The sequence below is a fragment of the Portunus trituberculatus genome, chromosome 3, assembly GCF_017591435.1.
Source record: "Portunus trituberculatus isolate SZX2019 chromosome 3, ASM1759143v1, whole genome shotgun sequence".
NCBI lineage: Eukaryota > Metazoa > Arthropoda > Malacostraca > Decapoda > Portunidae > Portunus > Portunus trituberculatus.
This window is the reverse complement of record NC_059257.1, coordinates 2155597-2173636: the sequence shown is the minus strand read 5'-3', so window position 1 is coordinate 2173636 and position 18040 is coordinate 2155597. Positions and strand designations below refer to the sequence as shown.

General features: G+C 41.5%; 2 protein-coding genes across 2 annotated transcripts in view; both read left to right on the top strand.

Moving 5' to 3' along the window:
* LOC123508393 overlaps positions 1 to 3850 on the top strand; it is a 57812-nt gene extending 53962 nt beyond the window's left edge. The window contains exons 7-8 of the mRNA XM_045262114.1: positions 3211 to 3394; positions 3610 to 3850. Coding sequence (XP_045118049.1) covers positions 3211 to 3394; positions 3610 to 3779 — 354 coding nt within the window. The 3' untranslated portion in view covers positions 3780 to 3850. The remainder of the gene's footprint in view (positions 1 to 3210; positions 3395 to 3609) is intronic.
* Positions 3851 to 11521: 7671 nt separating this feature from the next.
* Positions 11522 to 13562, top strand: LOC123508388 (E3 SUMO-protein ligase ZBED1-like). Its single transcript, XM_045262100.1, has 2 exons — positions 11522 to 12259; positions 13536 to 13562. The coding sequence occupies exons 1-2, from the start codon at positions 11522 to 11524 to the stop codon at positions 13560 to 13562; spliced, it is 765 nt and encodes a 254-aa protein (XP_045118035.1).
* Positions 13563 to 18040: the final 4478 nt, after the last annotated feature.

Sequence of the window (18040 nt, the reverse complement as noted above, 5' to 3'; positions counted from 1 at the left end):
ATATAAAGTACTGGTTAAGTATTGCGTTAGGAAGTTCTACAAATTATGTATGACAAGAAGAAGAAAATTTTGGGCAGCGAAGCCGCAAGAGGAGGGGAGGCATGCAGTTAACAAGATCAGAAGAGCAGTTAACATGAAAATAGAGGTAGGAAGAGATCCACATTTCTGGTAGTGAGAAAGGGGCAGAAGAGAGTCAATCAGATGAGAGTAGTTGATAACACGAAAAGCTTTTGATTCCACCCTATCTAATAAAAGTTTGTTACTAGAACACCCTTATACATGCGAAAAATACTATATACATGAGTGAATAAGGTTGTTGTACAGAGTTAAGAATTGGTGTGATGAGAAAAACTGGCGGAGCCGCCTCAAAACGCTCAACTTCATAGGAGCTGTTTTAGCATAAGATGAGCTGTGAGGTGTTCTAGATTGAATTATAAGTGTAGGAATGACCGAGAATATTCTGCGTAGAAGAGGGGGACTGTTTGGTGTCATTGAAGGAGATAGTTGTCTGAAATGTTTGGAAGGTCGAATTGACATATAGATGAGTCAATTTTTGTAGCTTTGACAACTACGAAGATGTTTCTCTGCCCCAAGAAAATATTACAGAGATCAGAATTAAGGCGTTTTGTTTCGTCCCCGTGAGAACTGTTAATATCCTGAAGGGCTGGTCGTCTAAACAAAAAAAATAATAAGACGTCGAAAGGAGTAGGTTGGTATCATCAACGTAAGGAAGAATAGGGCATGAAGTTTTTTTTTTTTCTTTTTATAAGAGGATCATTAATGAAAAATTGGAAGAGAGTGGGTGACAGGACAAAACCCATTATTAATTAAAATTCAGGAGGAAAACAGTGGCCGTGTTCCGCAGCAGCAACATAACGATCGGACGGGAAATTTGACAAAGTTGCAGAGAGAAAGATAAAAACAGTAGGAGGATAGTTTTGAGATCAAAGCTTTGTGCCAGATTTCATCAAATTTTTTTATCAAAATGTATAAAAGAGGATGGCCAACACTCAGTGAGAAAAGCCAGATGATCAATAAAGCGACTTTAACGCAAGCCATACTGGCAATCAGATTATGAAATGACAGAGTCAAGAATCTTATTGAGAATAAAATCAAAGACTTTAGACAATCAAGAGATTAAAGCTCTAGAGTTTCAGGAATTAGAACGGTCACCCTTTTTTTTTTTAGGAGCTGGTTAAATGTAGGCAAACATCTAAATAGACGGGAAGATAGAAGTCAAAAGACAAAGTTGGAATAGTTTTGCCACGCAAGCGCGAAGGCACATTTTATTGAAAACAGTAGGAGGAACCTCATCAGATACATAACCCTTATCATGATTTAAACTAGCGAGGGCATGAGAAAAAAAATATTACCAAGAATTTTAATTGAAGACATGAAATAGAGGAGAAAGGAGTGGGAGGGAAAAACTCAGAATCATCCAAGGTATACTTATTAGTTTAAGAGAAGTTTGAGTGAAAAACAAAAATGTATAAAATCGTGATATGATAGCAGTGATACCATCCGGATGAAATAAGGGAAGAAAAAAAAAATATTGTAGATGTTTTGAAAAGATGCAAGAATTCTTGTGGTAGTTGGATTTAGAATTATTTTATATCAAGGAAATAGTTTTGGGATAGTTGAAGAATAAACTTGGCATGATTGTGAGAAGAAATGTGTAGTGCATGAGAATCAGGTGATCAAAAGCTCAAGCACCTTTTGCGGACAAACTTTCTATCATGTATAGCACGGGAACAGGTTGAGTTACACAAGGTTTAGAAGGTTTTGATTGAGAAAAAAGACGTAAAGAATGTACAGCTAAGAGTGGCAAGACTCAGACGTGGAAACAGTAAATATTCCAGGGAAAATCAGCATAATACCTCCTCAGGAGGTGCATATATCAAATTGTGATCAGAAGAACCAAATAGAGCAGATAGAGTAAGCAGAACGATTAGAAATAAGGAAAATGCCAGGAATGTTTATCGTATCAGAAATACAAGTAAGGTTCCTCCATTTCCTCTAGGTTATGGAGTATAGGAAAAGGGGAAGGGTAGTTCACCAACATGATTAGTGAAGGGAGAATAAAGCCTAAGTTGGTGGTGAACAGTGAAATCTCCAAGGACTAAAATCTCTAGGAAAGAATAGAGAGACAGATAGTTCTCCCCTCTAGAAGTTAAATATTCAAAGAATCTCTTATAATCAAAGGAGTTAGGGGAAAGATAAACAGCACGTATAAATGTATTAAGGGAGTGACTTCTGAGTCGAACCCAGATGGTGGAAAAAATAGAAGATTCTATAGCGTGGGCACGAAAGCAAGTTATGTCGTTGCGCACATAAACGCAACATCCAGCGTTCGAACCAAAATGACAATAGAGAAAGTAATAGGGAACAGAGAAGGGGTTGCTGTCAGTTGCCTCAGATATGTGCGTTTCGATGAGGAAAATAAGATGAAGATTAGTAAAGGAAAGGTGGTGTTCTACAGATTGAAACATGGTTCTAAGACCGCGAATGTTGCAGAAGTTATTGCAGAAAGACTTAAGGAGTGTATCAAGATATTTATTGTTCTATAGAATTTAATTCCGAGATTGGTGCTGAAGTAGTCTTTTTTTTTCAATTTTGTTTTAGTGCAGGGTGTGTGTGGTAAGTGCATGTACTTTTGCGTGGAGAGCTGTCTTTACAGGGCAGGCTGTGACTGCCCCCTTGAGTTGTAAAACACAAAAGGAAAGTTCAGCGACTTCACAATAAGCTTTAATAAGTTCACATTACCCTCTGAAATGATCCGGATAAGATATGGGCAGACCAAAACTGGTCCAGATTTGAACTAGGGCTATTCAACCTCGCTAAGAGTAAATTATTGTTTTGGTAGGATTTTACTACCTCCTCCTAGTAATTATAGGTGTGTGTGTGTGTATATATATATATATATATATATATATATATATATATATATATATATATATATATATATATATATATATATCTGGTATTATCCATAACAATTAGTATAGATTCACCATCTTTGTTGCTGTTACTGTTTACTTTCTCTGCTCTTCATTGATTAATTTGTGATCATAACGATTTTCAGCCTATCCAGTAGCATTAGTTAGTAATGATGTGGAAAAAAATATGATTTTTTTTTTATTGTTGTCCAAGATTTGATTATTATGATAGTTTAATCAGAATCAAGTGAAACTGCGTTTATTATTTTTCCAGACAAACCGTTACAGCAACATTCTTAGCGACCTGGGTCACCTCAACAGCACCATTGATATCCTGAAGATTGATGTAGAGGGAAGTGAACTCCTCTTCTTTAAAGATGTCTTCGAGCGCACACCTAATCTCTTGAAAAATGTTAAATTTATAGCGATGGAGGTACATATTGGAGGACAAAATAAAGGTAATGTTCTCATCATGCTACGCTGTAAGTATATTTACTATGACTTGATAACAGGGGGGAAAAAACTGCAATTGTTCTTCAAAATTAGGAAACTATTGAAATTATCAGATTAAGATCTTTATTATTTTATGTATTTTTATGTATCATATTGCTTTTCCACATTTCATTGGACATGTATAACACTTATAACTTTCTTTCCTTCTAATTTCTTTCAGAAATTGGAAGGACACACACATTGTTTTGGAACTACTTTCAACTGTTGGATTGCTTCGGCTTCAAGATAGTGTATAGTGCTATCAATCCTTTCGTTGGGGGAAAGGTAGTGAATGGAAGGCGTCGAGCCTGCTGTTATGAAATAGTGTGGGTGCAAGACCGTACCTGGTAACGCAAAATCTCTAAGTTTCATTTATCCATAACAGTAGAAACAACAAAGTAATAAAAAAAATTGTTTACAATGTTCAGTCTGTTACTGCAATTTCCAAGCAATGACAATTAATGTGTCATATATTGTATCACTATTATTTTGTTTCTAATCAGAATACTTAAACTTAATGTTCTGTTCTCGTATATTATATATATATATATATATATATATATATATATATATATATATATATATATATATATATATATATATATATATATATATATATATATACACACACTCTTCATGTATAATTTATTTCCTAAGAAACATGTAGATAAGTAAATAAGAAAGTAAGTGAATAAGTAACTTCAAACGTGGCCCTCCCCATAGCTATTTCAGGACAGCATCAACCATGTACATAACAAAAGTGATTAAGCCCATGTCTCTCGTACAAAACGTTAATTATTCAAAACACGCAATGGTGCAGGACGGTTTCTGGTAAATCCTCATTTCGGGTGAAGTCTACCACAATGACTCCATCTGGATACACCAGAGACCGACCTGCGTGGGTTACGCGAATGCTGCACAAGCAAATCGCCGTTTATCTCTCCGCGAGGAAATAATTTCTTCCAAATTGATGGCGCCATGGGTTCACCTCTTGGAGTCTTATCGAGAAACTTTCTTTTTTATGTACTGCATAAAGGAGTGTCTTCAAGGGATAAGAAAAGCCTTACATATACTGCGGATGCATAGACTACATGTTCATCAAAACGAAGAACCAAATGGAAATTGACCAACTTATACATCGCTTTCAGCAAGCTTCCGACCTCAACTTCACTTTAGAGAACAGAGTGAAAGACAGCCATGCCCTTTCTCTGTGTTCGACGGTCAGTGATTAGCTCCACAAGTCATGAATCTACAATCACTCGTACTCCTCCATCACCGTAGCTGTCTCCTTACAACATCGTAAGTCCTTCATCACTGCTCTCGGACCGGAATCTATCACCTTATCCTCATCAGGAGTGGTTGTCTTTGTCAGTCTGAGCTTGGTGGAAACGAAGTGCTTGGTTTTGTCAATTTTGCTGTGTTTATTAAACCTCCCAAGTATTTTCTTTTTCCTATCCAGCAAGTCTTCGTAGGGTGCGCAGATTAAATACCTGACTCAAGAGGGAACCCTCGAAGAGACGACAACCTGATATATCGAGCTGACTGTTGTTAACTTACACCATTGCACCAAGGAAATATCATTAACATATTTTACCATAGTATACGATGTTACTCATATATCTTCTGAGATCCACGCACACACACACACACACACACACACACACACACACACACACACACACACACACACACACACACACACACACACACAGTTTGTGGGCAAATTTGGTATTGGTGTGAAGTAATTAGCAGGTATTTCTTTGCTTCCATCGCCACAACCACCACCAATCATTTCACAGGAGCACGAGTAGATGAAGAAAAGATGAAAAAAGAAGGAGCAGCAGCAGCAGCAAAAGAAATAAAAGAAAAAGAGAAGAAATGGAGAAAAAAAAGAAAAGAGAAAAGAAAAAATTAAAAGGAAGAAAATGAAAACAGGATGAAAAAAAAATAAAAGGAAAAGAACAAAAGAAAAAAAGAAATGAAGCAGAAGAGGAAAAGAACAGAAAGAAGAAAAAGAAATAGACGAAAAAGAAAAAGAAAAAATAAATTAACTGAAAAGAAAATAGAGGAAAAAAGAAAATAACAAAAAAGAACATGAAAAGATCGGGAAAAAAGGAAAAAAAGAAAAAATAGAAGAAAAGAAAACAGAAAAGGAAGAAGAAAATGTAACTCGAAAATCAAGAAGAAATGAAACACATAAGAAAGAAGGTAACACGAATGAAGAGATGAAGAAGGAATTGAGACGTAGAAGGATAAATAAAGGAATAAGATGAGATACGCAAAAGCAGGACCAATATTGTAGAACGCTATTACCAATCTGATATAATAACAGAGCACCTGACCACCTAGAACAAGAGAAGGTGAGTTATTAGATGACTGACAGCATATTAAAGGAAGAGACAAAAGGCAAGCAGAGGTGGCAGGAAACAAATAATACAGACGAGGCAGATGGCGACAAGTTTCTGATTAAATGCAATTTAATTATTAAAGTTAGGCGAGTATGAATCTTAATGAACGTTACTGGATAAATAACCTTATGAAAAGCTACAGGAAAATTAAACATATGATTAAAATATTGGAAAATAAACCGTATAGCACCGGAAGAATTGTTGGGATGAAAAGTCGTTCACTGTGTGTATATTATGTTATGTAAGAGACAGAAATGAGAGGAAACCGAGAAGGTGAGAAAGGCAGCTAGAGAGCTGTCAGACCAGAGTGGGTCAAGATGGGCAAGCCGCCTATCATGGTACTAGTAAGTAGAGTAAAACGCTGGTTTTGTGTATTAATAATAATAATAATAATAATAATAAAAAAAAAATAATAATAATAATAATGATAATAATATTAATAATAATAATAAGAAGTATAATAATAATAATAATAATAATAATAATAATAATAATAATAATAATAATAAGAAGAAGAAGAAGAAGAAGAAGATGACGACGACGACGACGACGACGACGACGACGACGAAGAAGAAGAAGAAGCAGAAGAAGAAGAAGATGGATGGATGGATTTAAAAGTAGGTGCCGGAACAGCAGAGATCATATGGCGCCACAGCAAAATTGCAAGGAAGATCAAAAAAGTTTAAAAGAGAAATTATGAAATAACTAAAAGCAGGTAAAAACGATAAATTAAAGGTAAACTAAAAACCACAAAAACTACAATAAAATTATATAAAACATTAAAATACATTTAATCAATTAAAATAAAATACACAGCTTTGAGAGAAGGCCTGATTCTCCCAAAAACCTAAAAACGTCATGACCATGGGGCAGGCACTCTGGTCCAAGGACCTTTGAGATATAATAGACACCGTATCTTAAGTCAGTCAAACTGGGGCACTCGACAATCAGGTGCCAAACCGTAAGTGGCACCAGGCGTGTTCATTCCCCGGAACACCAACGTGACCAGGGACCCAACAGAACCCAACACAATATCCTCTTATGGTAAGTAGATATAGCCACTCTAGAGCTGATAAAACCAATGGATTAAGGGAGATAGTGGAAGAGAGAGCAGTAAGAGCACTGCAACAGTCACTAAAAGTTGTAAAAGACGTGTTTGTTCTTGTGGTCTAGCCACTGTAGAAGGTTCTTTGGGAGTGATAGAGGTGCGAGGGAAACACACGAGTAACAGAAGTCCGGTATATTTCCCCAAATACAGAAGAGGGTGTACAGCGCGTCTCTCCCCTAGCTAGCGCGGGAAGCTCCTACCGTGTAGCCTGGCGTAAGATGATGCCAGGCTGCACGTTGTCGTACAGACACTAGCTACTGACTAACCCACACCTCCCTCCCCCCTTGGAGCTCATAGCGACGTCTTGAGCTTCATGCTGGCGTGTCCCGGCGTTGACGTAGTCGCTCGGAACGTCTAGGGCCAGGAGGAGCCTGGGGTACTGCATCATCAGCGGCAGGGGCAGGTGCTGGGTCTCCGTCTCCGGGCGGCACTGGGCGTAGGTGAATCCTGTTGCGTTGGATGGTGCGGCCACTGGGGAGGCGGATGTCATACTGGCGGGGCCTTGGTTGTGCCTCCACTGTCCCTGTCTGGTACCATCTGTGCGACACTGGGTCCTGGATGCGTACGCGTTGGTGAAGGGCAGGACTGGAAGCTGACGGGCCCGATTGTTGTAGTGACACTGGACGTCGAAATCTCGCTGGGTGGCACGCATTTCACACTCTTCAGCGTTTGGCTGCCATTCTGGCCGAAAGGAATTCGGGTGGGCAGGGACACAAGTGCGAAGAGAGTGGCCAAAAAGAATCTGTGCCGGAGAACGTCCAGAGTGGTTAGGGGTGTTCCTCATCTCTAACAGTCCGCGGTCGAAGACTTCGGTCCTGATGTTGCCTGAAGGCGCCACCTTGAGGATAAGGTGCTTCAACGACTTAACAGCGGCTTCTGCATGACCATTGGACTGGGGATGATGCGGTGAAGTGAGGATGTGTTGGACCTTCCAGCGTAGTAGGAAGTCCGAGAACGCCTTGGCAGCAAACTGTGGACCTCCGTCGGTGCGTAGGCGGACTGGGGCACCGTGGTCGCTGAAGTACTTGCTGAAGTGATCTATCGTGGCGGCAGTAGTAGTGTTGCTGCCACATGGGTAGACATCAGGCCAGCCAGACAGTCGGTCAACTATGACAAGGAAAGATTTCCCTGCGACTTGAAAATAGTCAGCCGAGATGGACTCGTAAGGTCGCGTCGGCTTGTCATCATTCCTGTATACTTCACGCTGTTGACTGGGAAGGAGCATCTGGCAGGCGTCACAGGCACGGACAACATTGGTGATGTCTGAATTGATCCCGGGCCAAAACACTGTTTGCTGAGCTCGGCGCTTGGTGGCTTCAGCTCCGCGATGGCTATCATGCAGGCGTCGCAACACAGACTTGCGGGACGCTGCAGGTACTACGATGCGCGGACCGTATAGGACTAGATCGCCATCACAGTACAGCTCATCACGGATCTTCCAGTAGTCGAGTAGAGTGGAGTGTAGGTCGTAGCGATGACAGGGGAACCCATTGCGTACGCAGTTCAGGAGCCTGATGTAGGTCTCATCGGTGCGTGCTGCCTGCTGGAGTTCTTCGAGTTGGACGTCTGATGTGGCTGGCTGCGAGTCGTCAGATGAGGCGAGGGAATATATCGCTCGTACGGTGACTGCATTTCTCACAGCGGCGTGTGTCACCTGTGCAATAGGGGCAGGGAACCGCTCAGGGATGAGGGCTAGGTCCCTGCATGCCCTGTAAGACAGCAAAGGGACAGGTATGTCTGGATACACATGAATCCACTCCTCAATGCTGTGTCCTTTGACCGTCATCTTCACCTGTACAGAACCGATGACAGGCTGCATGGGTGATCCATCAGCGCTGTACGTTGGCCTCTGTGGAGATGAGTGGAGGTCAGCAAGTGTCAGGCCAATGTCGTTAAGGTGGTCTGCTCCAATGATGGTTGTGTCAGCACCCGTGTCCGGCAACAAGGTAAGTACACCTGTCCCCTTGACATGACTAATCTCGACGACTACAAACGGAGAAGTCTCAGATGGGGTGTGTGTGTTGTCCATAATATGGCGAACACTGGGGTACTTGTTCTTGTTCCTCGGGTACGGTCCTGGTGACTTGTTACACTTGGCGAGGGCCGAGGAGGATGCTGCAGGTTTGGATGAGCGACAACACCTGTCAAAATGACCTTGTTTTCCACAGCATTTGCATGTAGCGTTGATGGCAGGGCACCGTGGCATCCGTACTCGATGGCCCTGTTTACCACAGTTGCTACAGATAACTAGTGCTGCTGAGCATTCTCCTTTAGCATGTGGGCGTCCGCAGCTGTCACATGCGTCTGAGAGAGGTTGAGTCGGTGCAGAGGCGTGCTGCCTTGCCTTCTTGTCCTTCTTGTACCTTGACACAGCACAGAGGGCTTGTGCAGGAGAAGTGATGGCGTTGGCTGTGCGTCTGGCGGCCTCAAATGCGTAGCAGTGTTGCACAACTTTATCAAGTGAGTGTGTAGGGATGATGCCAATGAGTTCCTGCACTAACTCCTGGTCAATCACTCCCATGAGTATCACTTGTTTCATCTGCATTTCTTCGCAGTCCGTGTTGCCCCCTTTACACACATCCACAGCCTCTACTAGATTCTTGACTCTCACAAAGAACTCATTAAACTGCTCTCCAACACTCTGACGGCAGCTGAACAGTTCTCGTCGCCGTAAGGCTTCATTGGTCTGAGCCTTGAAGTAACTATCAAGCGTGGTCAGCAGGTCTTCTATCGGTGTTGAGTCGTCTTGAGGAATCTGAAGGCGATAGTGAAGGGTGTGTAGTACCTCTGGGCTCAGGCAGGCTCTCAGTTGAATGTGACGTTTACTGAGAGGCAAAGTAGTCAGGTCCGTCATCACTGCGTAGTCGCGCCATCGTCTGCTCCATTCTCGAAAAACCTGGTAAGGCACGTCAGGCTGTAGAGGAGGAGGCGGTGAGATGACAGCTTTGGCGTGTGAGTGTGGCGGCCTGGGTGGCGGGGGAAGACGGGGCGAGGAGGGCGGGGAGGGTGGGGGGCTGGATGACACCGCGCCCGCCCCAGCTGTAGACACTGCAGAGCTCATACCCTTACTGAATGCTGAGAGAAGGGCAGCAAACTCGTCCTGTCTGATAGCTGCCTCCTGTTTGCGCAGTTCCTGTTCCTCCTGCCGTCGTTTCTCGTCCTCCTGCCGGCGTTTTTCGTCCCTCTCTTCCATGTACTGTAGAAGGGTGAGTAAGTCTGACGGTGGTGGTGCAGCCATGGTTGTCTCAGACTTTTCTGGTGTTGATGAGACTGTCTTCCCATGTCTCTTTCCACGCGGTGACATGAATCGTGCCTGTAGACCGGATCCACTCCTCGGAGTCTGTAAGCAACGAAACAATCACTGTGGAAGGAAATACGTGCAGATGCAAATGGGTGGTGTGGCGGTGAGGGGAGATCCGTACGCCCGGCAGCGCAAGGCAGCAGCCCTGCGGCATGCCAAGGAGCGCGGCAGTGGTCCCCGAGCAGTGACGAGGGGAATACGTGACGCTCGCCGCTCTAGCGTGGCGAGTGCGTGCGAGTCTCACCCTTAAGCATAGGTACCATAAGAGCGAGGCAACACTACGCACAAATATCACTGCACTGCACTGTCCACGGCACTAGTACCACTGCACTGCACTCCACAAGTCACTGTAGGTCCACTGTAGTCGCTGGGTAGACTGTAGAGGTCCTGGAGTGTAGATCCAAGTGGCGGGCTGGGGTACACAGACGCTACCGGCTTCACCAAGACACTCGACAGCACATATCACTCGATACTCACTGCGCCATGTTTGTTCTTGTGGTCTAGCCACTGTAGAAGGTTCTTTGGGAGTGATAGAGGTGCGAGGGAAACACACGAGTAACAGAAGTCCGGTATATTTCCCCAAATACAGAAGAGGGTGTACAGCGCGTCTCTCCCATCCACGATATGAATTGCCAAGTAGGAGAGAACTAACGAGAACACTTCTTCCACTACTGTACAAAAATGAATCAGAGAAAGTCAAGAAGGAATTATCCACTTCCAACTACATATCACTCACAACAGATATATGGACTTCCAGACAAACCATGGGGTACATTACAGTAACAGCCCATTTCATTTCCCCAGAGTGGACTTTAAGGTCTGTCGTCTTGGCCACGGCAAGAATGACTAACAGTCACACCAAAGAAAATATTGCAGAAGAGATAACACGCATCTGTAATGAATGGGACATATTACATAAGGTAATTGCAGTCGTGACTGATAATGCAGCTAATATGAGCGCAGCAGTAAATTTAATGAAACTTCGCCACGTCCCATGCTTTGCACACACCCTAAATTTGGTTGTGCAAGATTCTCTAAAGAACACAGACGAAGTCCAACAAGTAAAAGAAAAGGTAAAAAGAATTGTGACATTTTTCCATCATAGCGTAAAAGCTTCTGATAAATTGCGACAACTTCAAGAGCAGAGCAATGTGCCAACAAAAAAACTGATTCAGGATGTTGAGACGAGGTGGAACTCAACATTTGACATGCTAGAGCGCTTTGAAAACCAAAGCGAACTCATAACAACTACACTTTGCCTTCTCGGCAAAATGACATGTGTACCACCAGTGAAGAGCTTGAGCTGATTCAGAATACTGTGGTAATACTGGAACCTTTCAAGGAACTAACAAAAGAGATGTCAGCAGAGAAATTCGTTTCACTTTCGAAGGTCATACCAATTGTAAGAGGAATGCAAGCCTATATGAATGCAAGCAACGGCAGTGAGGCTCAACAGAGGTACTCATCTAATCCTCTAGGCATTGAACTAAAGCAACAGATGTCAAAGAGATTCCCTTGCCTTGAAAGTGCTCTCTGCCTTGGAGCTGCCACTCTTTTAGACCCGCGCTTCAAAAAGATACCTTTTGCAGATAAAAGTCTTGCCAGACATACAGAAGATCGTCTGATAAACCTCATGCAAACCAAGGCATCAGATGAGGCTCCAAGTACAACAACAGCGGTACTTCCAGCAGCCCAGCAGGTTCTCGCTCAAAAGTCATGTAAAACACCCTACTGGAACACCTTTGATACAGAGTCGGAAAAAATTGTACAGACAACCTCTCAGCTATCAACAGGACCTCGCATCGAGCTGAAGAGGTATTTCGAAGAGAACCATATTTCTAGGGATGGAGACCCGCTGGCATGGTGGAAAGAACATGATATGTATTTCCCCAAACTTAGTGACCTGGCTAAAAGATTCCTTTGCACATCAGCGTCATCTGTTCCATCAGAGAGACTATTTTCCAAAGCAGGAGAACTCATCTCACACAGGCGAAGCAACATCAAAGATACAAACGTAAACATGATTTTGTTCCTAAATAAAAATGCACGGTAAAGCTGCACTACATACTATATAAATAGCCGTGGATCAAAAAGTATTAAAATATGCAACACACATCAGTGCGTATAGCTTGTGCAATTATGTAAATTATATGAATTGCACAAGCTATACGCAAAAGTCAAAGAAAATTAATTTCATTAATGATGACTTATACGGCTTTACATAACATTATAAGGAAAGTATACTGTGATATGGAAATGTGATTAGATTATTATTTATCATTTTTCTTTTGTTTATCAAATTACATTATACGGAACGGACTGTGATATGGAAATGTGATTTTGTATATTACTCATAGTTTTATATTTATTTCATATTGTACTTTTATTGGAAATCTTTTGTTTGTTTGTTTTTTCAAGATGTACCTATATGTATTATGTCCGAAATTCATTAATAAAGTTATTGAAATGTACTGTACTGTTTGCAATTATTCCTACACAATGTCAATGTTAATTTCACAAAATACACCTATATATGTATTATGTACGATTCACTAATAAAGTTATTGAAATGTACTATATTGTTTGCAATTATTCCTACACAAACAACGTCAACAAGTTGAACTTGCATTGACAATGCATGTATGGCGATTCCTCCCATTGGTACAGATAATTATTAAGTGGTATAGAACTCCGTAACTACACCAGCGGAGGCGTCACTCAAACAAACCTAAACACTTCGATCTCTCTTGTATAATAATAATGAAATAATGATAATAATAATAACAATAATAATAACTAAGAAAGAAAAAAAAAAAAGGGAAAAAAAAAGGTGACAGGCACTGGCAGTGGCAGCGCTCGAGGCTCCTCCGTCAGCAGAGGAACATGAGGTATAGCATGATCGAGAAAGCAGCGGCTCCCAGCCGCTCCCTGGAGTCGGCTTCCTGACAGCCAGCCTGGTGGTAAGCGTCACGCGAGAATCGTCCAGGACTAAGGGAGCCGGCACCGGCTCTCTGATTTACAAGAGAGAGAACCGCTAAGCGATCTCTTACCGGCTCCAGTGCCGGAAGAGATCGCTTAACGGTTCCAGGCGTGAGTAGTAGGTGCTGCGCGCGGGGCTGAGCACTGATTTACTTTACGGAACCGCCGGAAAGAATCTACAGCTTCAAGAGGTAGGGAGCCGGAGGTCATGGGGTACCGGTTCCGGAACCGGTTCTCGCGATTCCGTAGACACTCGGAGCCGGAACCGCCGATTCCCAAAATAACGGTTCTTGCCCGTCTCTATCCCCTAGCTAGCGCGGGAAGCTCCTACCGTGTAGCCTGGCGTAAGATGATGCCAGGCTGCACGTTGTCGTACAGACACTAGCTACTGACTAACCCACAGTATCTATAACACCATTTATGGCGACTAAGAATAGTGTAACACTAAGAACACTTCCCTGTGGGACACCATCATTTAGAGCACTAACATTGGAGAGAACACTCCCCACTCGAACCCGTAAAAGACGTCTCGATAAAAACTGCTGGATAAAAATAGGAAAGTGGCCACGGAGGCCAAAATTATACAAGGAACGTAAAATGCCATGACACCAATTTGTGTCGTAGGCCTTCTCCAGGTAAAAAAAATAAAAACGGTTACCTGGTGGTGGTGATTAGTAAAAGCCTCATAAATAGAAGATTCCAAGGATAAAAGAGCATCAGTAGTAGAACTCATCTTTCGGAAACCATACTGTACCGATGACAAATAGTTCCCCCTCGCCAAGTACCACATGAGTCTTTTACATTAACCATCTTTTCTAATACTTTACAGATGCAGGATGTCAAAGATATAGGACGATAGTTCGTAGCCTGAAGATTATCTTTCCCAGGCTTCAGAAATGGGAGAACCACTGCCACAGCCCAAGAAGATGGAAAGTCACCAAATCATATTATAAATATTTAATAAAAAGTTAATAGCACTGTAAGACATATGGCACAAGAAGGCATAAGGTATATCATCTGAGCCAGGAGAAGAGTCAAGACACTAGGATAAAGCAGTCCGAAACTCGGAGGCAGAGAAGGGGACATTATAAACCTCCCCTCCAGTGGAAGAAAAGTTTATGCCGAGAGATTCCATTCTCTGACGGTGACGTGCGCCCGGTGTGACATGAAGAAGTGATCTTGGGATAGGTCTGAGACCAGGCACACAGTAGTAGTAGTAGTAGTAGTAGTAGTAGTAGTAGTAGTAGTAGTATTTGCAATAAGAGGAGGAGGAGGAAGAGGAGAAGAAAGAGGAAAAGGAGGAGGAAGAGGAAGAGGAGGAGGAAAAGGTGGAGGAGGAAGGAGAAAGAAACGAACAACAAGGGAGTACGAAAACGAAAATAGAAGAAAAAGGAAATAAGAGACACCTTTATCATTAGCTGTCAGTCTTTTCAATTTCAAGCTAGCTCTTCCTCCTCCTCCTCCTCCTCCTCCTCTTCCTCCTCCTCCTTTTCGTTCTCCTCCTCCTCCTCCTCTTCCTCCTTATCCTCCTCCTCCTCCTCATCCACCTTTTGCTCCTTCGTGACTCCTGCGCGGGATGAATTAATGCGTCCTCTTAATTATATCTTCCTCTTTATGACTTCACCAATCTATATAATCTAATTACAAGTGTGGATTGATTTTTTTTGTAATGATGGTATTCGTGATGATTCTCTCTCTCTCTCTCTCTCTCTCTCTCTCTCTCTCTCTCTCTTTCTATATGTGTGTGTGTGTGTGTGTGTGAAGTGTGTGTGTGTGTGTGTGTGTGTGTGTGTGTGTGTGTGTGTGTGTGTGTGTGTGTGTGTGTTCACCTTTATCCGCATCCCTCAGTCCCCTCCTAAACAAACATCAGTAATTGCTCGCCAAATAGACAAGACAGTTTCGCATGGTTTTTCTTTTTTTCACACTAATAATCACATATTAAGAAAATTCCATCCTCGTTGCGTTTCTAAAGAGATGAAAATGTATACCGGAACAATAATGTAACAAGGTTTTCTTATTTTTTTTTATTTCACTTTATTGAACAAATGTAATCTATTATTCAGTCATATTTGTAAGTTATTGCTGGTTTTGTTACCTCAGAATAGCTCTGCATAGAGCTTAAAAGCCCTTAAGACTGCTTAGTTTTCAAAAAGCTGAACTCTCCCAGCTGATAATGAAGGCTCACCACCAATCTCATGGGATACAGGAATTTAGGTCAACATGTCCCAAATTTTGATCGAGGATCCACCACTGTTCCTCACTGACAAAACTAGCAAAACACGCTTGTGAATAAGTACTCCGGATAGTGACCAAGCTTATTATGTTAGCAATTAAGCAAATACGTGAATGAACACGACGTAAAACTTATAAACGATTTTCATCGGCATTCAATTGAGTTTTCCATCAAATATCTTCGTTTTCTTTCACAATTGTGTTAGTCTCTCTCTCTCTCTCTCTCTCTCTCTCTCTCTCTCTCTCTCTCTCTCTCTCTCTCTCTCTCTCTCTCTCTCTCTCTCTCTCATGTAACATAGTAATTAATTATCCAATATAGTTTTAACCTGTCACTATCAACGTTAAACAATAATAGTATTCTTGGAATAATAGTAACATACCACGTGCTTAGAAAACTGACCACACTGTTTCAATCAGAGCTGACCTAATTTGTACATTTCAATCACTAATGCCAAACTTCTCATGTCTAAACTAACTTGGTACTCACTCTCCCCTGCTCTCTCCTCCTCCCTGCGTCCCTTCGTAGTGCTAAATCCACGCAGCTGACGAGATAATAACAATATCCTCAACACTGATGCAACACGGCACTCCTCACACCACTGCCCAGATACCACTAAGGTGAGACACTCTGAAAGTAGAATGCTGAAGATTAACCGACCTTTTACCCATAAATGTTAATTCTATCTCTTTTGAGCGTAATGGTTGTTGGTGCATAAGAAGTGTTGGTAATTTATATGATTTCCTTGTATTCATTACTGGGTTCGTGGGTTTGAATCTAGTAGCAATGTTTCAGATCTGTCTCCAGTTGTCTCGTATTCCTTTCCTTTTTATTCCTTCATCCTCATCTATTAAATCTTTCTTTCATTCTCGTCTGTAATTTCCTTCCTGCCTTCATTAATCCATTCATTCTGTCTCGTATTTGCAAAAGCTTCATTGTTTCGAAGGTAATTTTTGAGATATCAAATGTTGAAAGTGTACCCTCCACATTTCTCTCTCTCTCTCTCTCTCTCTCTCTCTCTCTCTCTCTCTCTCTCTCTCTCTCTCTCTCTGTTTCGTGCTAATAAGGAATTTTGATTTAATTTGCTATAACTGTGCTCACTGATAACCACAATGGTAATGTTTGTGAAGAAAGGATCTAAATATATTGTACAAACTTCTTATGTCTTAACATTAATAAGGCGTGACAACACATGGTTCAATCTAAAGACACACAATGTTGAGAGTCCAGTGTCAGATATCACAATGGAACACTGCAAGAAGAAACCACTAAGTGAAAAAACCGTGAGGAAACCTGAGCGATATTCAGTCAGTATAAATATTCAGATCCGTGTTAAACTGTGATTAATTGTTCCTTGACTCTGAGATAATAAAACAAACCCCTCCACAAATAAACTTTTGTTTAGATACCTTGGATATTCGTCCAATGATAATACTACTAATAATAGTAATAATAGTAATAATAATAATAATAATAATAATAATAATAATAATAATAATAATAATAATAATAATAGTAATAATAACAACAACAATACTGTCGTGGCAAATGACGTCCTAACAACCATGACTTTCTCTCTCTCTCTCTCTCTCTCTCTCTCTCTCTCTCTCTCTCTCTCTCTCTCTCTCTCTCTCTCTCACACACACACACACACACAAACACACACACAATTAGAAAAATCTAGCAAAGCGTGAGAGAGAGAGAGAGAGAGAGAGAGAGAGAGAGAGAGAGAGAGAGAGAGAGAGAGAGCTGTGTTGGGTGGTGGACAATGGAGTGTTGCGCCATTGTTACGGAAGGAACATTTGGCTGAAGAGACGCTGTCGGAGTAGAAATGGAGTAAAAACTGAAGAAGTGATGCGTGGGGAAACATGGCGGGGTATCGGTCGGGAAGGCAGACGGGAAAGGGAGAAGGGGACGGGAGACGGGAAGGGTGGAGGGAAGCAGAGAAACGATGAAAAAAAAGAGATAACAGATAAAGTGTGTACGAGAATAAGAGAAGATAAACGAACATAAGGAGAATGCAGGAGGAAAGACATGAATGAAGAGAGAAATACGAGAAGATAAGAGGAGAGAGTAGATGAAAAAAGAAGTACACGAGAAAAGGATAAACCAGTGAATGTCAAAGATAGTTAATAAAGTGGCAGAAAAAAAAAGAGAACAGAAACGTGAGAGGATGAAGTGCAAAACAGATAAAGTGAGAAAGAAAAAAAACTGACGAAAAATAAAGAGAAAGGCGTGACACTGAAACAAAAGTGATAAAAGTGTTCAGAAAGAGAATACGAGAATAAATATGATAAAAAAAAATCATTTGAAAATATACTTTGGAGCCGAAGAGCCGAAAGGAAAGATAAGTGCAAAAATAAAAGGAAACGAAATAGAGGCCAAGAATGAAACAGTGATACAAAACAAAGAGAACTGGAGGAAAACTGAAAAAAAACAGTGAAAAAAGACAGATAGAGGAAAGATGAAAGAAAATGACAAAAACAGAAAGGATGAAATAAATGAGACTGAGAAGGAGAGAAGGAAGGAATGGAGAGAATAAGATGACAATGCTGGAAAGAGAAGAGATAAAAAAGTACACAGACG